Genomic DNA, 18609 nt, shown 5'->3' on the forward strand with positions numbered 1-18609 from the left:
TCACTCTTCCCTGGACTCTAGTTCCTTCAAGTACCACTCACAGGCAAATCAGCAGTGTCACCTTAACTCTGACCCATAAGGGTCCATTTCCATCCAATTATCGTTGCTGTCAGGCAGAAACCTTGTACCAAAATATTATTTTTTGTAAGTAAAAGTAACAAAAATAGTTAACAAGCTTATAGATCTGCTATTTTCTCTTTTAGAAACATTATGAAAATGAAAGTAAAAGTGGTTAAGTCTTTCTGTATGGTTATTGAACCAAGGAAAGGTATTAACGAGAGCTTGTGAGTAAGCTTTACCATGTTTTCCATTTCCTGAAAAGTAACGGTTTTGGTCAAGGTTTCTGCCCTACAGCAAAAAGATTTCAGTGAACATAATTGAAAGATCTTAGAGCAACACACCATTTATCCTGCTTCCAGTGTATAAATTGTCTGGGCCAACGGCCGACAGCTAAGTTGAGGCAGCACTCATGTCCGCAGTGGGTGTGGCTGTGGGGTTCATCAGAGGGGGGACACTGGGTTGGACTGAGGTTGCATTGCCCCCACCCGAAGAAGACGGAATTCCATCTCCTTCCTCAGCGCCTTCCTCTCCGTCCTCATCTTCTTCATCGTCTTCATCGTCTGTAGGCGGAAGGACATGTGGGCAGCAGATATTTCAGCTGTTTTCAATATTTAAATCTGTCTTGGTACCGTCCCTGGTCAGCAGGTGGGGCCAGTAACCAAATTTGTCCACACACCTTCATAAATAAAGGATATTTGGACAAAGGCAGAAAAAGCAAACAAACAAACAAAAAGCACAGGTCGAGAAACACACATCACCTTACATAATATTGTAAATATGACAGGGGAATGAGAGCCTATGTGGGAAGGTAAAGGAATGCCTAGGGCAGGATAAAAAATGTAAATATACTGTATGTCTGTTATGTAGATGTGGGGGAACAAGAGTGGTTTAATGCATCAGAATTGGTACAGCCGGATTCAATCTTTTAATGAACAAATGCGATTGAAGTCTTAGGGCGTGAGTAATTTGTTCCACTTGATACATTTCCCATACTTTAACCACCCACATACGTATGTTGTTGGGTCCGGTTTCAGCCACTTGATTGTAATACATTTTATGGCCGCTGTGAGTAGTATATGGAGTAAATATTTTTTGGCTCTACCCTCTATTCCCTCAGGTACCATTCCCAACACCTTCACATCTTTGAGAAATATGTAATTTCCTGTTCTCGACCTAACTTGAAGAAGACCGCAAGGTCAAAACTTTTCTGCTGTTTTGCTAATAAAGTTAGAGCATCTAAAGTGAGTTGCAAGCCCTTTGTTTTGCTTCATGGGTTAGTTGCTTTTGCAGTTAGGCTTAGCACTAAGAATGGAGGATGTTGATGGGTTAAATTACATTTTAATATAAGTCAGATTTAAAACACCACCTTCAGTGTTACAAGTGTTAAGGTTATTCTGTTTTGGAACATCTAACTTAGGCATGTGATGAGATTGTCTCCTCTGCAGGAAGAACAAGTGATGGCCACTGAGAAATGAAATGTCAAATAATGTCATACTGTCCAGGACACTGGATAAAGCCAAAACATTCTACATCCTTTGCTTCTGAGTCCACGAGACTCAGTCACGACACCATCTCATGATCCATTGTTATGGTTCACGGTCCAATGAATGTTCGACTAATCTATTTCCCTGTACCTACTGTACTATATTTATGATTTGAATATACATTGTGTGCAGATTCAGATTCAGAAAGAAAAAGAGAAACCTGTTTATTGTACCTACAGTGATTATTTTGTATGCTGACTTTTATTTTAATACAACGAAAAAGAAAATGACTTCTTTCCTGTGTGGGAGTATTATCTTTAATCATTTGTAGGGAAACTGGATTTATTCTTGTCTTATTTACATGGGATAATAAAAAAATTGTCCATCAGATGTGTCTTTGAACAGCAAATATGTCAGATGCACACTAAAGAGCAGGGCTAGGCAACCTTAGGAACAGGTGCAAACATTGGCACAGGGGAGGGTGATCACCGGCACACTGGCAGAAGTGTGAGAGGACTTTTATAAAAAAAAAAAAAAAAGAATGTTTAAACGTGGTCAATTAAATGAAGTTAGCTCATTTATAGTAAATTACATCTTGCACAAAATTCTACATTCATTAAAACTCTGAACTCTGAGTCTGACTGGGGAGGGCGTCAGGGAGATAGATGGGTTATTGCTCTGGGTATAATGATCATTATAACAATGTCCTGCCAATCAAAAACTGTGAAAATATTTGTCTTTTTTTATTATTTTACGTGGCCAATTAAATGAAGTTAGATTATTTATAGCAAATTACATCTTGCACAAAATTCAACATTCATAAAAACTCTGAACTCTGACTGGGGAGGGAGTTGGGGAGGTATGTGGATTATTGCTCTGGGTCTAATGATCGTTATAACAATGTCCTGCCAATCAAAATATGTCAAAATATTTGTCATTAAAATGTATGTTGACATGGCACTCTAGAAAATAAAAACATGGCACTTCATTTCAAAAAGGTTGTTGACCCCTGCTATAGAGTCTACACACAGCCATGCACTATGACATTCATACGATGGAATCTCTGTGCCATTTACCTTGGATGAAGTCGATGGTGCGCAGGGCCCTTCTTTCCTTTGCGAAGTTGACAGTGTAGTGATCCATGTTCTCGTAGCCGCGCTCAACCTTGTCCAGGTGGGCCGTACTCGACGCTTCCATAATCCTGACAACAGTTTGTTCGTTTAAGAGAAATGCCATGCAGCCTTTTAGATAGTCATTTATTTGGTGACACACAATTGCCCCTTTATAAACACACATACTCACTTTTTGAGGAGAGGCTTTGACGCCTGTCCGAAAGGTGAAGCAAAGGAGACAAACCAGGAAAGAGAAAAACATCACATCAAGTTGTTTAACCACATTAACTATGGATTACCTATCTTGGGCACATTTTCATAAATGTAAAATATTAAAAAAAATAAATCAACATTTTCCCACGAAAAAAGTCTTCCTTTTTTCACATTTCAAAAAAGTGAAAGTAGCAAATCTATAGATCTGCTATTTTAGCCATCTGTCTTATGACAAACGACAAAGTAGATAGTGGTTAACTCCTGTGAACACAGTACACACACACAAATTGCAATTGACTTCTAAAATCTAATTTATGCTTCGGTGACAAAGTCTGGTGTGATGTGTCGCTCTACCAACATTTATTTTTTTCACTGAGAAACGTGAATCAGGCTTATACAGGCACTATATAATGTTGTGTATCAACATTACCCAAGATTCTCTGCGTCTCGGCTCAGCCGCGCTATAGTGACATGAGAATCTATGTTTGAGTCTTTTTTCTGAATGGGTGTGGCTTTGCAGGAGTCTGCTCGTGCGCCACTGCACACTGTGCACAGTGCATGTTCATGAGTTTTACACATGTGGCTCATGTTTCTACAGGTATAGAAGGTCTGATACGCCCTATATACTGTACTAGTAGGCTAATACAGTCAAGCCCCTAGCAGGGACTCCATTGTTATTACAAATTGAACTTTATAATTTTATAGTTATTACAAATTGACATAGTTTTAAGTATTGAATGATACCGATTCTCACCTGCAGGAAGACGGCCATCTCTGGCTCCTCCATGGTCTGAATTCCTGTCTCCACTGTCTTACAACTCTCCTCCAAATGGTCTCCGTACTTCCTGTTTAGGCCTCGGATGTAATTGAGCTTCTCTTCCTGTTCAAGTGTCACCCGCTGGCTCATCACCCTCTTCTTTTCCTCCAGGATGGCATACAAGTGATCAAACTTCTCACACACCAGGGACTTTTGCCTCCTACCATTCTCCTGCACAAGCATGAACACAGGCGGCAGAAAGGTTTAGGGCGACAGGCGTTGCAAAAGCCCACTCACTTCCACAATAGTCATACATTCTGAAGGTCCATCCTCTTTAATCATTCATCACCACAATGCAGGTGAAAGAGTCAATGTAGTTGATGATGTAATATAAGTCCTTTTACTACAAACATGGATTAGACTTGTTATGTTCATCTGATGATGCCATACACTGCATACAGTATGTGCAGGGAGGACAGTAGGGCCTGTCCTGCTAGTCTATCCTAACCTCAAGTGTGTCCCGTAGGAGGACATAAGCCAAGTGCTGTTCTTGTAGCACCAATTATACATTTCTTGTAAAGTCTGTGGTAAGGGACACTGGCAGGGCTCTATTCACAGTAGCAGCATACACGCTGTGACTGCAGGGGAGATGGACAGAGACATTGAAGTGTGTCTTTACTGTCCAACGTCTCTCTCTCTTGCACGTCTCGCATAAACAGACATGCACTTACAAAAGTGAAACACTTTAGCTTGGTTGGGTGAGGGCATTTGGGTGCAGTTATAGGGGCTGTCTTGCTGTGTGAGTGAACAGCCAGGCGCAGTTTGTAGTGGGACACTGACCTCTATGGCCCGACAGGCCTCCTCCAGTTGACTAATGATCCCCTGGATCCTATCATTGCTCCCCACCATCATGGCTATGCCGTCACTCAGTTCCGTCTGGGAGGACAAGGACACAGGGAAGTAAAAACCTGAGCATTCATCCACACATGCTCGCTGATATCTGTGCGTGCGTGCGCGCGTGCGTGTGTGTGTGTGTGTGTAAGGCGTATTGTCTTGGGTTATTGGTGCGTTGTAACACACTGTCAAAAGGTTACTTATACTTTGTGCTGTGCATTTCATTTTACTGTTTGTGATCAAATTATCTACCGTATCTGTCTGTCTGTCTGTTTGTCTGATTGATTCATCATCATTTCACTGTATGCCTGTATCTGGTGACTTGATCCAGTGGGTATTTGAAGGTGTGTCTCTGTTGAGGTTTCCTTTGTGTTGAGGAAGAGCTAAGATGCTTGAAGGTGCAGGACAAGAAACAGTTCACATAGAAGAATATAAAGTCTACACACTGATGAAATAAGCTCAGCTGTTTTACGTTTAAGAGATTTTGATCAAGAATTTAGTTTCATTGGCACTCAGGTGCTCGTGTGGTGCAGTTTAAGTGTCCTTGCCCACCAGCATGGAGGTTGTGGGTTCGAATCCACTGGGGTATATCCAGCTTTTTGCGAAGTTCGCATGCCCTAAAAAGCCGGATATATTCGCACTGCAAAGTGCGAACACAACTGGCCCTTGTTCAGGGGAGGGAAGCTGCATGGGTGGAGAGGATATTTGTCACAGTATGTATTTCCACGAGCTGTCAGCAGGGACAGGTTACTCTAAAAAGAATTTAAAAAATAATAATAAGAAAATATGTGTTTACTGATTAATAATAATTCCAGATGAAGATCTCTTCATTGAAACGTTGACATTGACGCAATAAAGCTTATTGTGGGTGAGTCAGTGCAGACATTCTCTATTGTCATCATTTTCAAGTGCATATTTTTTATACTCATAGAATGCTAACATGAGCAACTGATATTTAAAAGACATAACACAATAATACATGGCATCAACAAATACAAACACCATGTACAAAGGAGAAAAAGGAAAAATAACAGCCGTGAATGACACCTCCTTTGTGGTCTCCTGATAGATGTTTTTTCCCCCCTATGTTTGTTCTAAATTTGGGTGGTACCAGATCATGGTCGACTCCCTCTAGTGTTGTGGCTGTGGGTGTCACTCACATTGGAGATAGTAGCCAGGTGTGAGGGTGTTGAGGGCACTGTCCCTTTGAGTATCTTCCCATTGATATTTGCTTAACCCTGTCTTCTACCCTAGAGCCATCCTAAACTAGCAAAGTGTGTTGGAATCAGGTGGGTCATGGGCTTAAGGCAGAGAATCAGTTTGTTTTGGGACGTCTGAAGCTTAGTTTAAAAGAGGACATATTGCCCAAAAATCTTGTTCTTTGATTGACTTTCTTGTCTTGATCACTTTTGATGCAATTTGTCACCTATCAGTTTGTTGTCAATCATACAGCCAGAATAAAAGGTAAAGGTCACATGTTTGGTAATAGCAGTTCCCTCCATCAGATCAGAGTCTTGGTTCTCACCTTTTGCGTCTGGTAGATGCTCGTGAGAGGTGCCACCTCGCAGTCTTTGTGATCTCCAAATACCTTGCACATGGAACATGTTGGAATACTGTGGGTCACGCAATAGATGTTGATCTTTTCTTCCGCATGAACCTCACACATGGGTGTCTCCTCCTTTTTCTCTGGCACTGGCTTGCTGCTGCTAACAAAAAAGCAGGAATAAAGAAAACAGTGTTACAGTACCTTCCTGAAAAGTTTGCTTTATTGTGTGTCACAGAGTCAGCTCAGCTCTATAGTCAAACTAACAGACCTTGATTATTTGAGCTGAAACGCAGTAGATCTGATGACATACAAGCCTGTTGACTGTACCTAATAATCTGGCTCTTGAAAAAAAAATTATACAAGAATAATAACACAGGGAGTATAAAGACCTCTAGTTGGTTAATTTGGGGGGAATGTAGTTCACCACCAATGATACATCAATGAGACAGAAATTAATACAAAATAGACATAGCTTTGCACATTATAATTATATAGGACAAGAGGCAAGTGGGACAGCCATTCTGCATCATAGAGGATGCAGCAATTTCAATTTGTTCGCAGGTTGAATCTTGAAACTTACAAGAGATGTGTACAGTATATTACTATAGAGTTAACATTTTTTTTGATTTGCAATTCAATAAGTCAAATTCCATGTTATAATGGGAGAAGACATAGTTCACTACCCCAGCCATACCATGGCCTATTATCTTATAAGAAGTACTGTATGAAAATATTTTAGGAAATATGATTGCATTCTTCACTTTGATTTTGCCCATATGGAGAAAGAAGGGGACGGCCGTTATGCAGATTAGTTTCCTATCTGTCTCACCTGCTGGACTCCTGTTTGAACATGTCGATAATGTTCTCCACCAGAAGGTTCCTCTGCAGCCCATAGACTCCATGCCTGTCCAGCACCACCTCGTGCCTGCAGGACGGGCATCTGAAGCGGCCGCCGGATGTCGCTGAACCCCCCCTTGTAGGAAGGTATGGGTTTGAGGCCTGTAAACGGACACAGACAAAGTCACAAATCAAAATCTCAAATTAGTGCTCATGGAATGGGGCCGTAATGAATAGGCTCATCTAATTTTGCCAAGATGTTATTATTTTATTTGAGTTGGTTTAAGAGGCAGTAGCAGAAATGTACTCCATGAGCATTATCAACAATCAACAAAGAGTTTATGACACATTTGTTATGAATGTAATAACATTATAGGGCATGAAAACAATAGAGGTACATTATTGGGCACTAGTAAGATATACTTACATTAAAGTCTAAGTGATATTTTATGGTTAAAATTAAATATATTTATATTTTTGTGTAAAAGTTGAACGTCTATATTTAGATAACAATCATTCCTATAGTGACTATATTCAGATAGCAATCAATACAATAGAGCAGGGGTCTTCTACAGGGGGTCCGGGACCCCTAGGGGGTCCTCATAGTTACTACAGGGGGTCCTCCTTGGCCCTTGTTTTTTCCCCCTTTCTTATATTAACCACTTGAACTCTAGCGTCCATATTCTGAGAACTTTAGCCAAAAATAGCCGATCTACAAGCTCACAACGCCTCGCGCTGAGAGGCGTTGTGAGCTTGTAGATCGGCTATTTTCGGCAAAGAGCTTTGGAGAGGGAAAAGAGCAAACTTAAGTACAGATTGTGGGGGTCCCTGCTTAATCTCTCTCTCAACTAAGGGGTCCTTGGCCTGAAAACGTTGAAGACCCCTGCAATAGAGTATAGACTATAGTATAGTCTATAGCAGTGGTTTTCAACCCTTTTCATATCAAGGTCCATTATTTATTTTGCATTTGAGCCACAGACCACCATTTTAATGGGATTTTGCCTGACTAAGACCCAAAACTTTTTGTTATTGTTGGATAAGACTTTGTCCATAATTCCATGCTGTATTGATGCGGTGCCATAAGATAAACGTTGCTAATAATTCTTCTACATTCTCTAATTGTGTAGACTTCTTGTAAATTATGTAATTCAGACGTTTAACAATAAGTTGTTAGCAGTATGTTCGTTTTACACTCTCAAGAGTTAAAGATCTATAAGGGTCTATTTGGTTACCAACTCCACATCATTTAGCTGGGGACCACCTGGAACCCCCTCAAGGACCACTGGTTGAAAACCACTGGTCTAACAGCATTCATTGTTATCTCAATATAGACCTTTTTACCTATAGAGTGTTTGTTGAACAACAGGGGTATCTCTCTCCAGCTCTTTAATAAAATGAAAATAGATGTTCAGGTGGTTTGCCAGTTTAATCAATCAGGACAGAGTAGCCTACCCATTTATCAGCTTCAGTTATATACTGTAGTGTTCCAGTTCCAATTTTGTCTGCTTATTTCTTTGAGTACTGTCATCAATACCAATTTCTCTTATTTATCCTGTATCCTGCATACGTTCTTCTCTCTCTAGATCAGTATCCTGACCTGAACATGCATGTTCTGTTTACTAAAGAGCTGAGGACTCCTATGTACTATATATCCTAGAAAGCCTAACTAGGCTATTTAACAATTATTTTAACAAAAATAGCTCTTGCAGTTTTAATACAAAGCAAGTCCTGTTAATGTTATGGTGGCTCTTGGCTTTGCTGTTGTTAATCAAATCAAATCAAAGAACATAAAAAGTCTTACCTGGAAAACGTCATTGGCACACTTTCTGCAGAGATTGTGCTGGCAAGGAAGGATAACCACAGGCTTTGTAAACATTTCCAAGCAAATGGGGCAAATGAGCTGTTTCTCCAAGTCCTGCATGGCATTCATATTGAGACAAAGGTAATGTATAAGACATAAAACACGAACAAACGAATAACTTCTTAGCCTAAGCTACTATAATAATACTGTACATAAGCATTACTTTCTAAAAGGAATGTAAAATAAGACACTGGGCTAAGCTAAAGAATAGGCCTGTTGCTCTCTTTCCAGTGGGTATGGTGATGGTCCTCCTAATCTAGCAGGCGCTGGTGTGTCAGTTCTTTTTTTAGACTCTAGCTGTCACGTCAAAGGTTGGTTGCCATATTTACTTGTCCATATTTGAAAGTGATACTATGGGCGGTCTGGCAGGGCAGAGCAGAAACAGCTGCTGCCAATGCCTATAGTCTGTGCCTGGGTCTCATCTCAAACACGCTGACTAATAATTGGCCTATTCCTTATTACAAATTCAGAGGTGAAATCAGGTCTGTTTTGCAATTTAGGGATGATGCCATCTCAGATCTCACCATTTTAAACACACAGTAGCCTAACATATCCTCTTGAATGCATGTTCACTTACATCACCATTCACCACACCCCTCATTAAACAGAATGACATGCAAACAAAGTGATGCCACAGGGCCATCAGGCAGGGGCCTATACTCAATTCATGAAGATGTCTTTGACTCGGATGTGCTTGGCTTAAAAAAAAGAATAATAATAATAATCTTTGCATGGTAGGTTTCAACTTTCAAGATCTCTCTCGGTCGTCCTCAGACGAGCTCCGGAGTCTCCAATTTTCCGAAGAAGGCATATGCCTACCATCAATTATAAAGGTTACGGAATTTTGAAAGTTCTTCTCTAGTTTGTAAACAATAGCTTCTGCGGTTGTGATAGAAGTGACTGGCTATGTTTCTAAAGGTTGTATTCTGTTCTTCTGTCTCAAACGATGGTATGACAGTATTAATTATGGCGCATGGAATTAATTAAGCTTCTTTTAAATAAATTGATTTAACCTAACTCGGTTAGGTCAGGTGTACTGCGTAGGTAGGCACAGTAGCTTATTATTATCTTGCCAGTGAGTTATTATTGGTGAACAATCAGATTCAGGGGTTAAATGAGAAAGGCAGGCTAATATTGACGAGTTTATTTATTGGAGACTTATCTACCATTTATTGGTAACGCAGCTGGCCGGGTGATTAGTCATAACTTAACGAGAAGGAGCTCGATTGGCATGAAATGGACGTGGTAGTGGACCGTGGATTTCATTGGTTCGATATGGAGATGGACAGTGTTCTGAGTGGTTGAATTTGCCTATCCTGAACAATTGGCTATATTGGTACAACAATTAGAAAATATATATTTAAAATAATATCTGGAGAATGCGGGCATCGATCCCGCTACCTCTCGCATGCTAAGCGAGCGCTCTACCATTTGAGCTAATTCCCCGTAATACACATTCTCACTTGGAAAGCCTTCATATAGTTTAGCGTTCATCTTAATAAGTGTTGTTTTATTTCAGCTATTGGTTAATTGTGAGTTGTCTCTCTTCATTGACATGCATAAAAGCCCAGGCCAGAGCCATGTTGTAAAACCCGCGTTCGTAACTCAAGAGTGTCGTTTCGAGTGTCGTTACTTTGGTCAGCCATCGCCAGCCCCGTCTGCATGTGACCGCAGTGCACCCCAGAGCTGGACACAGAGGCTTTTCCATCTACTCTCTCTACAATTAGGCTACATAGTACATACATGCATAGTTGCATACATACATGTATCAACAGCGGAATACGAACGCTGCGTTCGTTCGTTCGTTCGTTCGTCCATTCCTTCCTTCTTGGACTCGAGGTTTATGTGCCTGGCCCTGGTCTAAAGAGAACGTTTTTAATATTTTCGGTGGAAAGTTGGAACTGTAAACGAAACTGAAACATGAAGCAAGCCTGCCTCTAGAGTAGATCATAGACCCCGCCTACTCCATGGAGGATGAACGGAAACACTTTATTACCCACGAAAACGCCGAAATAAAACTGGAAACGACGATATGTTTTAGAACACTTAGCTATAATTTTTATAAAGTATTTCCCTCTATATGTTCTTATCTCCCTTCGATAGCTCAGTTGGTAGAGCGGAGGACTGTAGCAGTTATACTGAAATCCTTAGGTCGCTGGTTCGAATCCGGCTCGAAGGAGAAACATGCTATTATTTTTGTATTTCCTGGAAAATAAAATTTACATGAGAAAAAGTACTCAAATGTTTTACTTAAGTAAAAGTATCAATACTGCAATCTAGATATTCTCTGTTAGGCTGCACCCACACCAAAGTAGGCTACCTATGAGGGTGGATTCCCCGTTCCAAAGCATTTGAATGGGAAAGGAGCGGTTTCAAGCCAGTAGAGGATGTCTGCAAAAAACGCTCCATTCTCATTACATTGGCGGAATGGGGAATCCACTCTCTCATAGGTACTTTGGTGAGGGTGCAGCCTTACAAGTAAAAGTCCGGGATTTAAAATGTAGGCCTAGGCTACTTGAGTAAAAATACAAAAGTATTGGCACCAAAATGTACTTTTTGTACCACGTGTCAACAATGTGTCGCTTGAGCTTGTAGATTAGCTATTATCAAATGGCCAAAATGTAGGCCAATGGGTTGAAGTGGTTATGTACGTTTTGTAATAATCAAAATCTATAAAGTAAAGTCACTAAAGTTGTCATAGTAATGTAGTAAAAGTACAATATTTGGATCCGAGAAGTGCATTTTACTTGATAAGATTACTTTTACTTGGTGATTTGTGCTGTCATGAAACTGTACCTTTTTCTATTGCAAACTTCTAATAAATTCTTAAATCAATCAATCAATTGGAACTACTCAAGTAAAGTACAAGTAGGCTACCTCAAATTGCAAGTAGCCTACATTTAAGTAAATGTATTTTACAGTAAATGTACTTTACACCACTGACTATATTTAAAGGAGCTATAGTCAACTTTTTCTTGAAAAACGGAAGCTAAAATAAAAATAATGTTTCGAAAATATTTTATAAAAAAATAAGCTTCATATATGTGTTTCAATTAAAAAATGACCACAAAAAGCGGAAAAATAATGATAAAATAATCATTTTGGTCCTTTGTTTACATTTACAGGGCCCGTAAATGTAAACAAAGGGCCAAAATGATTATTTTATCATTATTTTTCCGCTTTTTGTGGTCATTTTTTAATTGAAACACATATATGAAGCTTATTTTTTTTATAAAATATTTTCGAAACATTATTTTTATTTTAGCATCCGTTTTTCAAGAAAAAGTTGACTATAGCTCCTTTAAATACTCTATATAAATCATTAGGAGCCTTTCACAAAATAAAATGATATTGGTATGTGAAAATTGCCAATACCTGGACAAACTCCTGTTAATCCATGCTCAGCCCTTGACTAATCAGAGTCACTGGACTTGAAGATGGGCATACAGAGTCAGGAGGATTCAGTTTGTTTTGGGGGTCCTTGGACCATAGGATGAACGTTTGATACTCTTTTTGACTCTGCTTCTTGACTTTGATTCTGCAGGAGCACAACCCAGAACCCTGTGATTTCTGCGGTCTTCAGTGGTGGACAACTGAACTCAGTCACAGGTTCACAGCACATCAGCATGACGTCTCCTGGTTGGCAGGTACAAGATTTCTGTCATACTAATGTCATAAATAGCCTGGTTTTCCAGAAGTTCACACTAGTCTCAAAATCAAACCCACCAGTTTGTTGGAGTTTACTATGAAAACCGGCACATCTTGTCTGCATATATCTGTCTGTCTGAAGGTCACGCCTGACACTGTGGTTCCCCTGACACATCACTGTGACATCACAGGACATCACAAGTGACATCACCTATGTAAAAGTCTGTGTATTCCCCAGAATCCCTTTTATGCCCATGTATGAAGATCCCTGATGTCATCGATATACATCACTGTCCAGATGGCCCTATTTTGAACGAGCTCATATTCCTTAATAAAGTAAATAACGGTACCATCTTATATACAAGTGGCACTGAACGCAAACACTTATGGTTTAAGAGTTGCCAGTATATTTAACGCATGGGGGAGTGTTTATATGTTAATTAAGGGGCGCAACGTGGTGAGGTGATATGCTATTATGAAACGTAGGCTTACCGTTTAGAGGTGGTCAGACCAGCTTTTAAGCGCAAACAGAATTGTTTATATGGCCACAAGACAGAATCCTCACAGTCCTCAGTAAGGCTTTCCAGTGCGGGTCCATTTGGTTATATAAGGACACAGCAGATTGACTCGGTCACATCTCAGTCAATTCTGATCCGATTTTTTACTTTTAAATTTCCACATATTACTTGGGAAGTGTAAATTCTTGTTCTGTACCAGCTGTGGCTGGTCGTTTTCGCTTGCTATCTTTTGTACACAATACAGCCACGGCTGGTACCGGAAAGGAAAGTAGGCATCCAAAGCAGTATAGAATTTACAGAGATGTGGCTTCAAATAGATCTGTGCGTCCTAGCTGTGCGCTCAACGAATCCATTTTGACCACCTGACCACTCTTGGCATCATGACCCATATCTTGCTCAATTCTTTAAAAAAAAATCCCCATATTATTTAGGAAACCTACTTTCCAGCCGTGACTGTAGTGTGTACAAAAGATAGTAAGCGAAAACGAAACATTGGCAGCCATGGCAGGTGATGACCATGCATGCATGAAAGCCCCCCTCTCCAATTTCAATCCATTCGCCAGTGGTCCGCGGACTTCCAGGGATCCTGGAGGGGGTTCCAGGTGGTCCAGCTAAATGACAGAGAGTTGGTAACCAAATGGACCCTGTTACTGTAGATCTTTAACTCCTGAACGTAAAATGAAACCAAACGGACCCGTGTAATGTTGGGACATTACACGACACAGCCATAAGTGCGTACACCCACCACCTTGTAACATAGCCCTGCTATTGTCATTTGTCCTTTAGCGCTGTTCTTAAGCCTCTTAAAGGGAATGACAGCCGCCACATTGATTGGTTTGCTTAAATTAACACCAAAACACGCCCATGACTAATTCAGGGCCTTTAGCGCACATCGCCTTCCCATTGTGCGCAAAATACTGCACTCATAATAGCAAAATAGCAATTATTTGCGAGTTCAAAAAATACCTAAATGGCGTCTAAAAAGTATATTGACAGGAAAGAAGCAGAGGAGAAAATGGTTAAGGCCATGGCTACACGGAGCTGGATATTTCTGAAGCTAGACATTTTTTTGTGCTTTTGGGGCTTGCAGCCAAATGAAGCTGGATATTTCGGCGCGAAGCTGGATATTTCTTAAACTGGATAAATAAAGTGAAGACATTGAAAAATATCCGATTCACTGGATCCGTGTAGACACGGTAGCCGGATATCTCTTAAGACTCTACCGTGTGTGCTTGTCCCCCAGTGGAGGTCTGGGGACTCCGATTATTTTAGACCTAGATATCTTTCTCGTGTGGACCTAGATATTTTTCTATGAGGATATCTGAAAAGCCAGGATATATGAAAAATCCAGCTCCGTATAGCCATGGCCTAAATCACGGTAAGACACTGTGGCCTGAGGGCATTCAATTTCTTGAAGGGCATAGGGCTAAACTGAGGGGTCACAGCAGCTACAGCCTTCTAAACCTCCATGAAATTACTGATGTGGTCCATTTCATGATCATGTGTTCCCATATTATGAGCCATATGTTCCCATCTGCCTCTCCAACAAATAAGAAGGATTTTTATAAGACCAGAGAAAGAGTATTTATTATTTATTTTGAAAAACAAAAACAAGAATATTGGTTTATTATTAAAATGTGAAACTGTGAAAATCAGCAAATATATTGTATGTTAAAAAGAGAGAGAAAGTGACAGACCAAAAGTATCACCACTTTTAACAGAACAAAACATAAACTTGCTGTGACCAAAAGTATCACCACTTTTAACAGAACAAAACATAAACTTGCTGTGAGTTTGAGCTGTGTAATGCTAAAGCTGATTAGAAAATACTGCTTGAATCCTACATTTATTGGTTTGCCTGGATTTGACTACTATACATTGTTGTGACGTGAAGCTCTACTATTTTATGTATTTAGCACAAACTATAAACATATTTAGCACAAAGCGCTCTAAGTAATGGTTGTAAATGCCCGCCAAACAAGTTTATTAATATTCAATTATGGTTATAGTTGTTCTTCTTTATTGATCGATTGGTCTTTATCTATCCTTTCTTTTGCTACATTTGAGAATGTTTTCTGGGTGTTGTTTATAAAAACGTCCACTGAGTGGCGGAGTTCCCCATTATACACCTGTTGCTCTCAGTCAGTTCATGAGTCACCTTGAGGGGAATTCTGGGAGATTTTCTAAAAAGCAAGATGGCTGAAGCCAGTCCCAAACGAACTTTTGTCACAGATAAACTATAAATAAGTTCATGTTTAACACCCCTTGGAAGGCGGAATGAGTTTTATGGTGCTAACAACGGTGCAATGGTGCTTCACCAAAAATAAAGCAGCATCTGTTTGGAACTCAACTGTCTCATCAATATCGTCCATACCAATCCGGGGGGCTGTTACAGTAAAACTCAACGCTGGATGGGAGAGTACTCAGCGCCGGATGAATGCTTGATATGAGACCAGAGAGATATCATCGATACAACAGAGACATCCATTATGTGCTTTCTTCCCTTCCTGTGAGTCCTCATCGGAGCACCTGTGAGTAAACAAAATGTCTTTCAATGGAGAAGGAGCGAGCAACGCAGTAGAGATACAGGAAGAGGACAGGAGGACAAGCTGTAGACAAAGAACACACACAGAGAAAGGAAGAGAGATGCATGAGAAGGATGCCAGGAAAAGAGAGAAAGCGTTTAACAAGGCTTATGACACATGGAAGAAGATTGCAAGGGAAAATAGAATTAAATTAAAAGCCTACTGCACTGAAGAAGACCTTGTTAAAGTAAACCAAGACATTCAAACAAGTCGTGATCTAGTCGTCCTTGAGTATCAGCCAATCATACGCAATCAGACCCCAACGGCAGAGATTCTCAAGAGGATGGAAGCATGTGTCACTCTGACAAATGAGATAAACGATCTTGTGTGTGAACGAAAAGAGACCATTAAGGAAGAATTCAACGACAGACTTGAAAAGGACAGAGTGAGAATTAGACTAAATAAGGATGAGTACGGGTCTGTGTTTGGTCAAACAAATACTGAAACGATTTCAGAAATATCAAATAACTCAAAGGACCTGAACAAAAGAGAAGATGCAGAAGCAGAACTTGCAGCTAAAGTGGAAGAGGCAAAAGGCATGAAAGATATCCAGGCTCAAGAAGAACATCTCCACGCACTAGAGAGTGAAGAGGCAAGAATGTTGGCAGCAAGGAAACAGAAGGAGGCAGAGTTTCGAATTATGCTTGAGAAGGAGAGGACAAAGCTAAAGCAGTTAAGGGCAGAAACAGGAGTCAAGGTAGCAGCAGCCCGTGTGAGGGCCTACGACAGTTCTGGTAGCGATTACGAAGAAGAGAATAACCCAGAACCAAACACTGCTCACCAAAAGACTGAACCTGATATTACGTTGAATCCCAATGCTACATCGTTCCAACCTCAAGCATATCCTGAGCTGTCAGCCAATCAAGAGGCTGTCAGTCTAGCTCAAGCCATCGCAAGCTCATTAAGCATGAACCGCCTGCCTACACCAGAACCGACAACATTCAGTGGAGACCCTATGAAGTTTGTTGACTGGAAGTTGACATTCATGGCCCTTATTGATCGGAAGCCCCTCCCACCAAGTGAGAAAATGTTCTATCTGAAAATGTACCTAAGTGGAGAAGCACGCAAGGCTGTGGACGGATTCTTCTACAGAGACTCAGAGGAAGCATACAGAGGGGCATGGACAGTGCTGCAAGAGAGGTATGGGAACCCTTTCATCATACAGAAAGTCTATAGAGATAAGCTCATGAGATGGCCTAAGATAAATGCGAACGATCCCCTGGCACTTAGAGAGTTCGTTGACTTCTTACAAGGATGCACAGAGGCAATTCCCCACGTCAGAGGACTGGCTATTCTAAACGACTGTGAAGAAAATCACAAACTGCTCAATAAACTCCCTGAGTGGATTGTAAGAAAGTGGAGCAGAATCGTAGTAAATGCACTGGACTTGACCGGAAGTTATCCAAGTCTAGCAACCTTCACAGCGTTCCTGAACAAAGAGGCCCGGATAGCCTGTAACCCCATTGCCTCCCCCTTACTGTTTAACTTCAAACCCACAGAAGAGAAGTTTCCCAAGAGAGCCAGAGCCTACAACACGAACACAGAAGAGGAGGATGACACTGCAGAGACAGAAGACTCAACAAGTAAGGTAAACGTGAAACCACCATGCACTGTCTGTAAAGAAGAAACACATGGCATTGCTGGGTGCCCCACCTTTGCATCAAAAAACATTGCAGATAAAAAGGCATTGATCCATCAAAACCGTCACTGCTTTGGATGCTTAAGGAAGGGACACAACAGTAAAGATTGTAAAGGGAGACACACCTGTAATACCTGCAGCCGTCGTCATCCAACATGTCTTCACGAAGAGAGAACACAAAGGCAGGTAGAAGCAACAAGGAATGACTCAGCTACAGCGAACGACCAAAGTGAAGAAGTCCACAAGGTCGTGTCGCATACAACGACAAGATATGCCTCTGCCACCTCGAACATTGTCCCAGTCTTTGTGTCCTCAGAACAAGAGCCACAGAAAGAAGTTCTCACATATGCACTGCTCGACACACAGAGCGATTCTACGTTCATCCTAGAAGATCTGCTAGACAAGCTGAATGTGGAAAGTCAACCAACGAAGCTGAGTCTCAGTACAATGACAGCTGTGGACACAGTCATAACAAGTAAGAGTGTCAGCGGTCTACAAGTTCGAGCACTCCATTCTGGAGACAACGTCAGTGTACCAGAAGCCTACACTCGTAGCTTCATCCCAGTGGACAAGTCTTTCATCCCAACCTGGAAAACAGCACTACTGTGGCCTCACCTCAAACACCTAGCAGACAAGTTACCTGCACTCCAAGACTGTGAGGTGGGACTGTTAATCGGCTGTAACTGTCCATCAGCACTAGCTCCACTTGAAGTCGTCACAGGCAGCAAAAACGAACCCTTTGCACAACGAACTGAGCTGGGCTGGAGCATAATAGGCTCATTTAATCGTCATCCAGATCGACAGGGAAACAAGAGTTTTGTGCATCGAGTTGCTGTAAAGGAAATGCCATCCCCATCAAACACTGACGTCCTGAAAGCCCCAGAGACTGACATCACGGAAAAGAACTATAAAGAGAATGTGTCACAAAATGATGTTCGCTTCACGCAATTCCCAAGCGACAACAATCTACAGAAAGAGTTAACCAGTGCCTCATCAGGTAAAGAGCCAAATGAACTGATCGAAGCACAGGATTTGTGCAAAAGAGAAAGCCCACGTCTGCACAAATTCAACAGAGCTACAGCCACTGAACCCATCAAACTCAAACCAGGTGCAATTCAACCAGAGCATGCACTTGGCCTTCAGCGGACTACAGGAGATGACACCTTCGGATTCAACGTCGACATGAAAGACCAGCCTTCAACCCATCAGGATGAACCACAGCTAGATGATATAAAGCCACGGTGGGAGAAACGGAAGGATGGTATTCAACCACGGTGGGAGGAGTGGAAAGATGGTATACAGAAGCTCAGAGAAGTAATAATCCCTAGATACTACACCCCACATAACTATGACTATGGGTTGCTCTATGGCAACACACAACCTCCTTGAGAGGGATTAAAGACGTTCAGTTCATGATCGTTGATACTGTGAAAAGAAATGGTGAAAAAGACTTTT

General features: G+C 41.0%; 1 protein-coding gene across 1 annotated transcript; it reads right to left on the reverse strand.

Annotated features, from left to right (window-relative positions):
- Positions 1-450: 450 nt before the first annotated feature.
- Positions 451-8833, reverse strand: trim55b (tripartite motif containing 55b; the record flags this gene model as incomplete). The annotated part of the gene is made up of 8 exons (XM_080751738.1): positions 451-620; positions 2621-2745; positions 2847-2869; positions 3624-3857; positions 4467-4562; positions 6046-6226; positions 6896-7065; positions 8705-8833. The coding sequence occupies 8 exons, from the start codon at positions 8831-8833 to the stop codon at positions 451-453; spliced, it is 1128 nt and encodes a 375-aa protein (XP_080607864.1).
- Positions 8834-18609: the final 9776 nt, after the last annotated feature.

This window comes from Nannobrachium achirus, assembly GCF_963921795.1.
Source record: "Nannobrachium achirus genome assembly, chromosome: 21".
In the NCBI taxonomy this organism is placed as follows: domain Eukaryota; kingdom Metazoa; phylum Chordata; class Actinopteri; order Myctophiformes; family Myctophidae; genus Nannobrachium; species Nannobrachium achirus.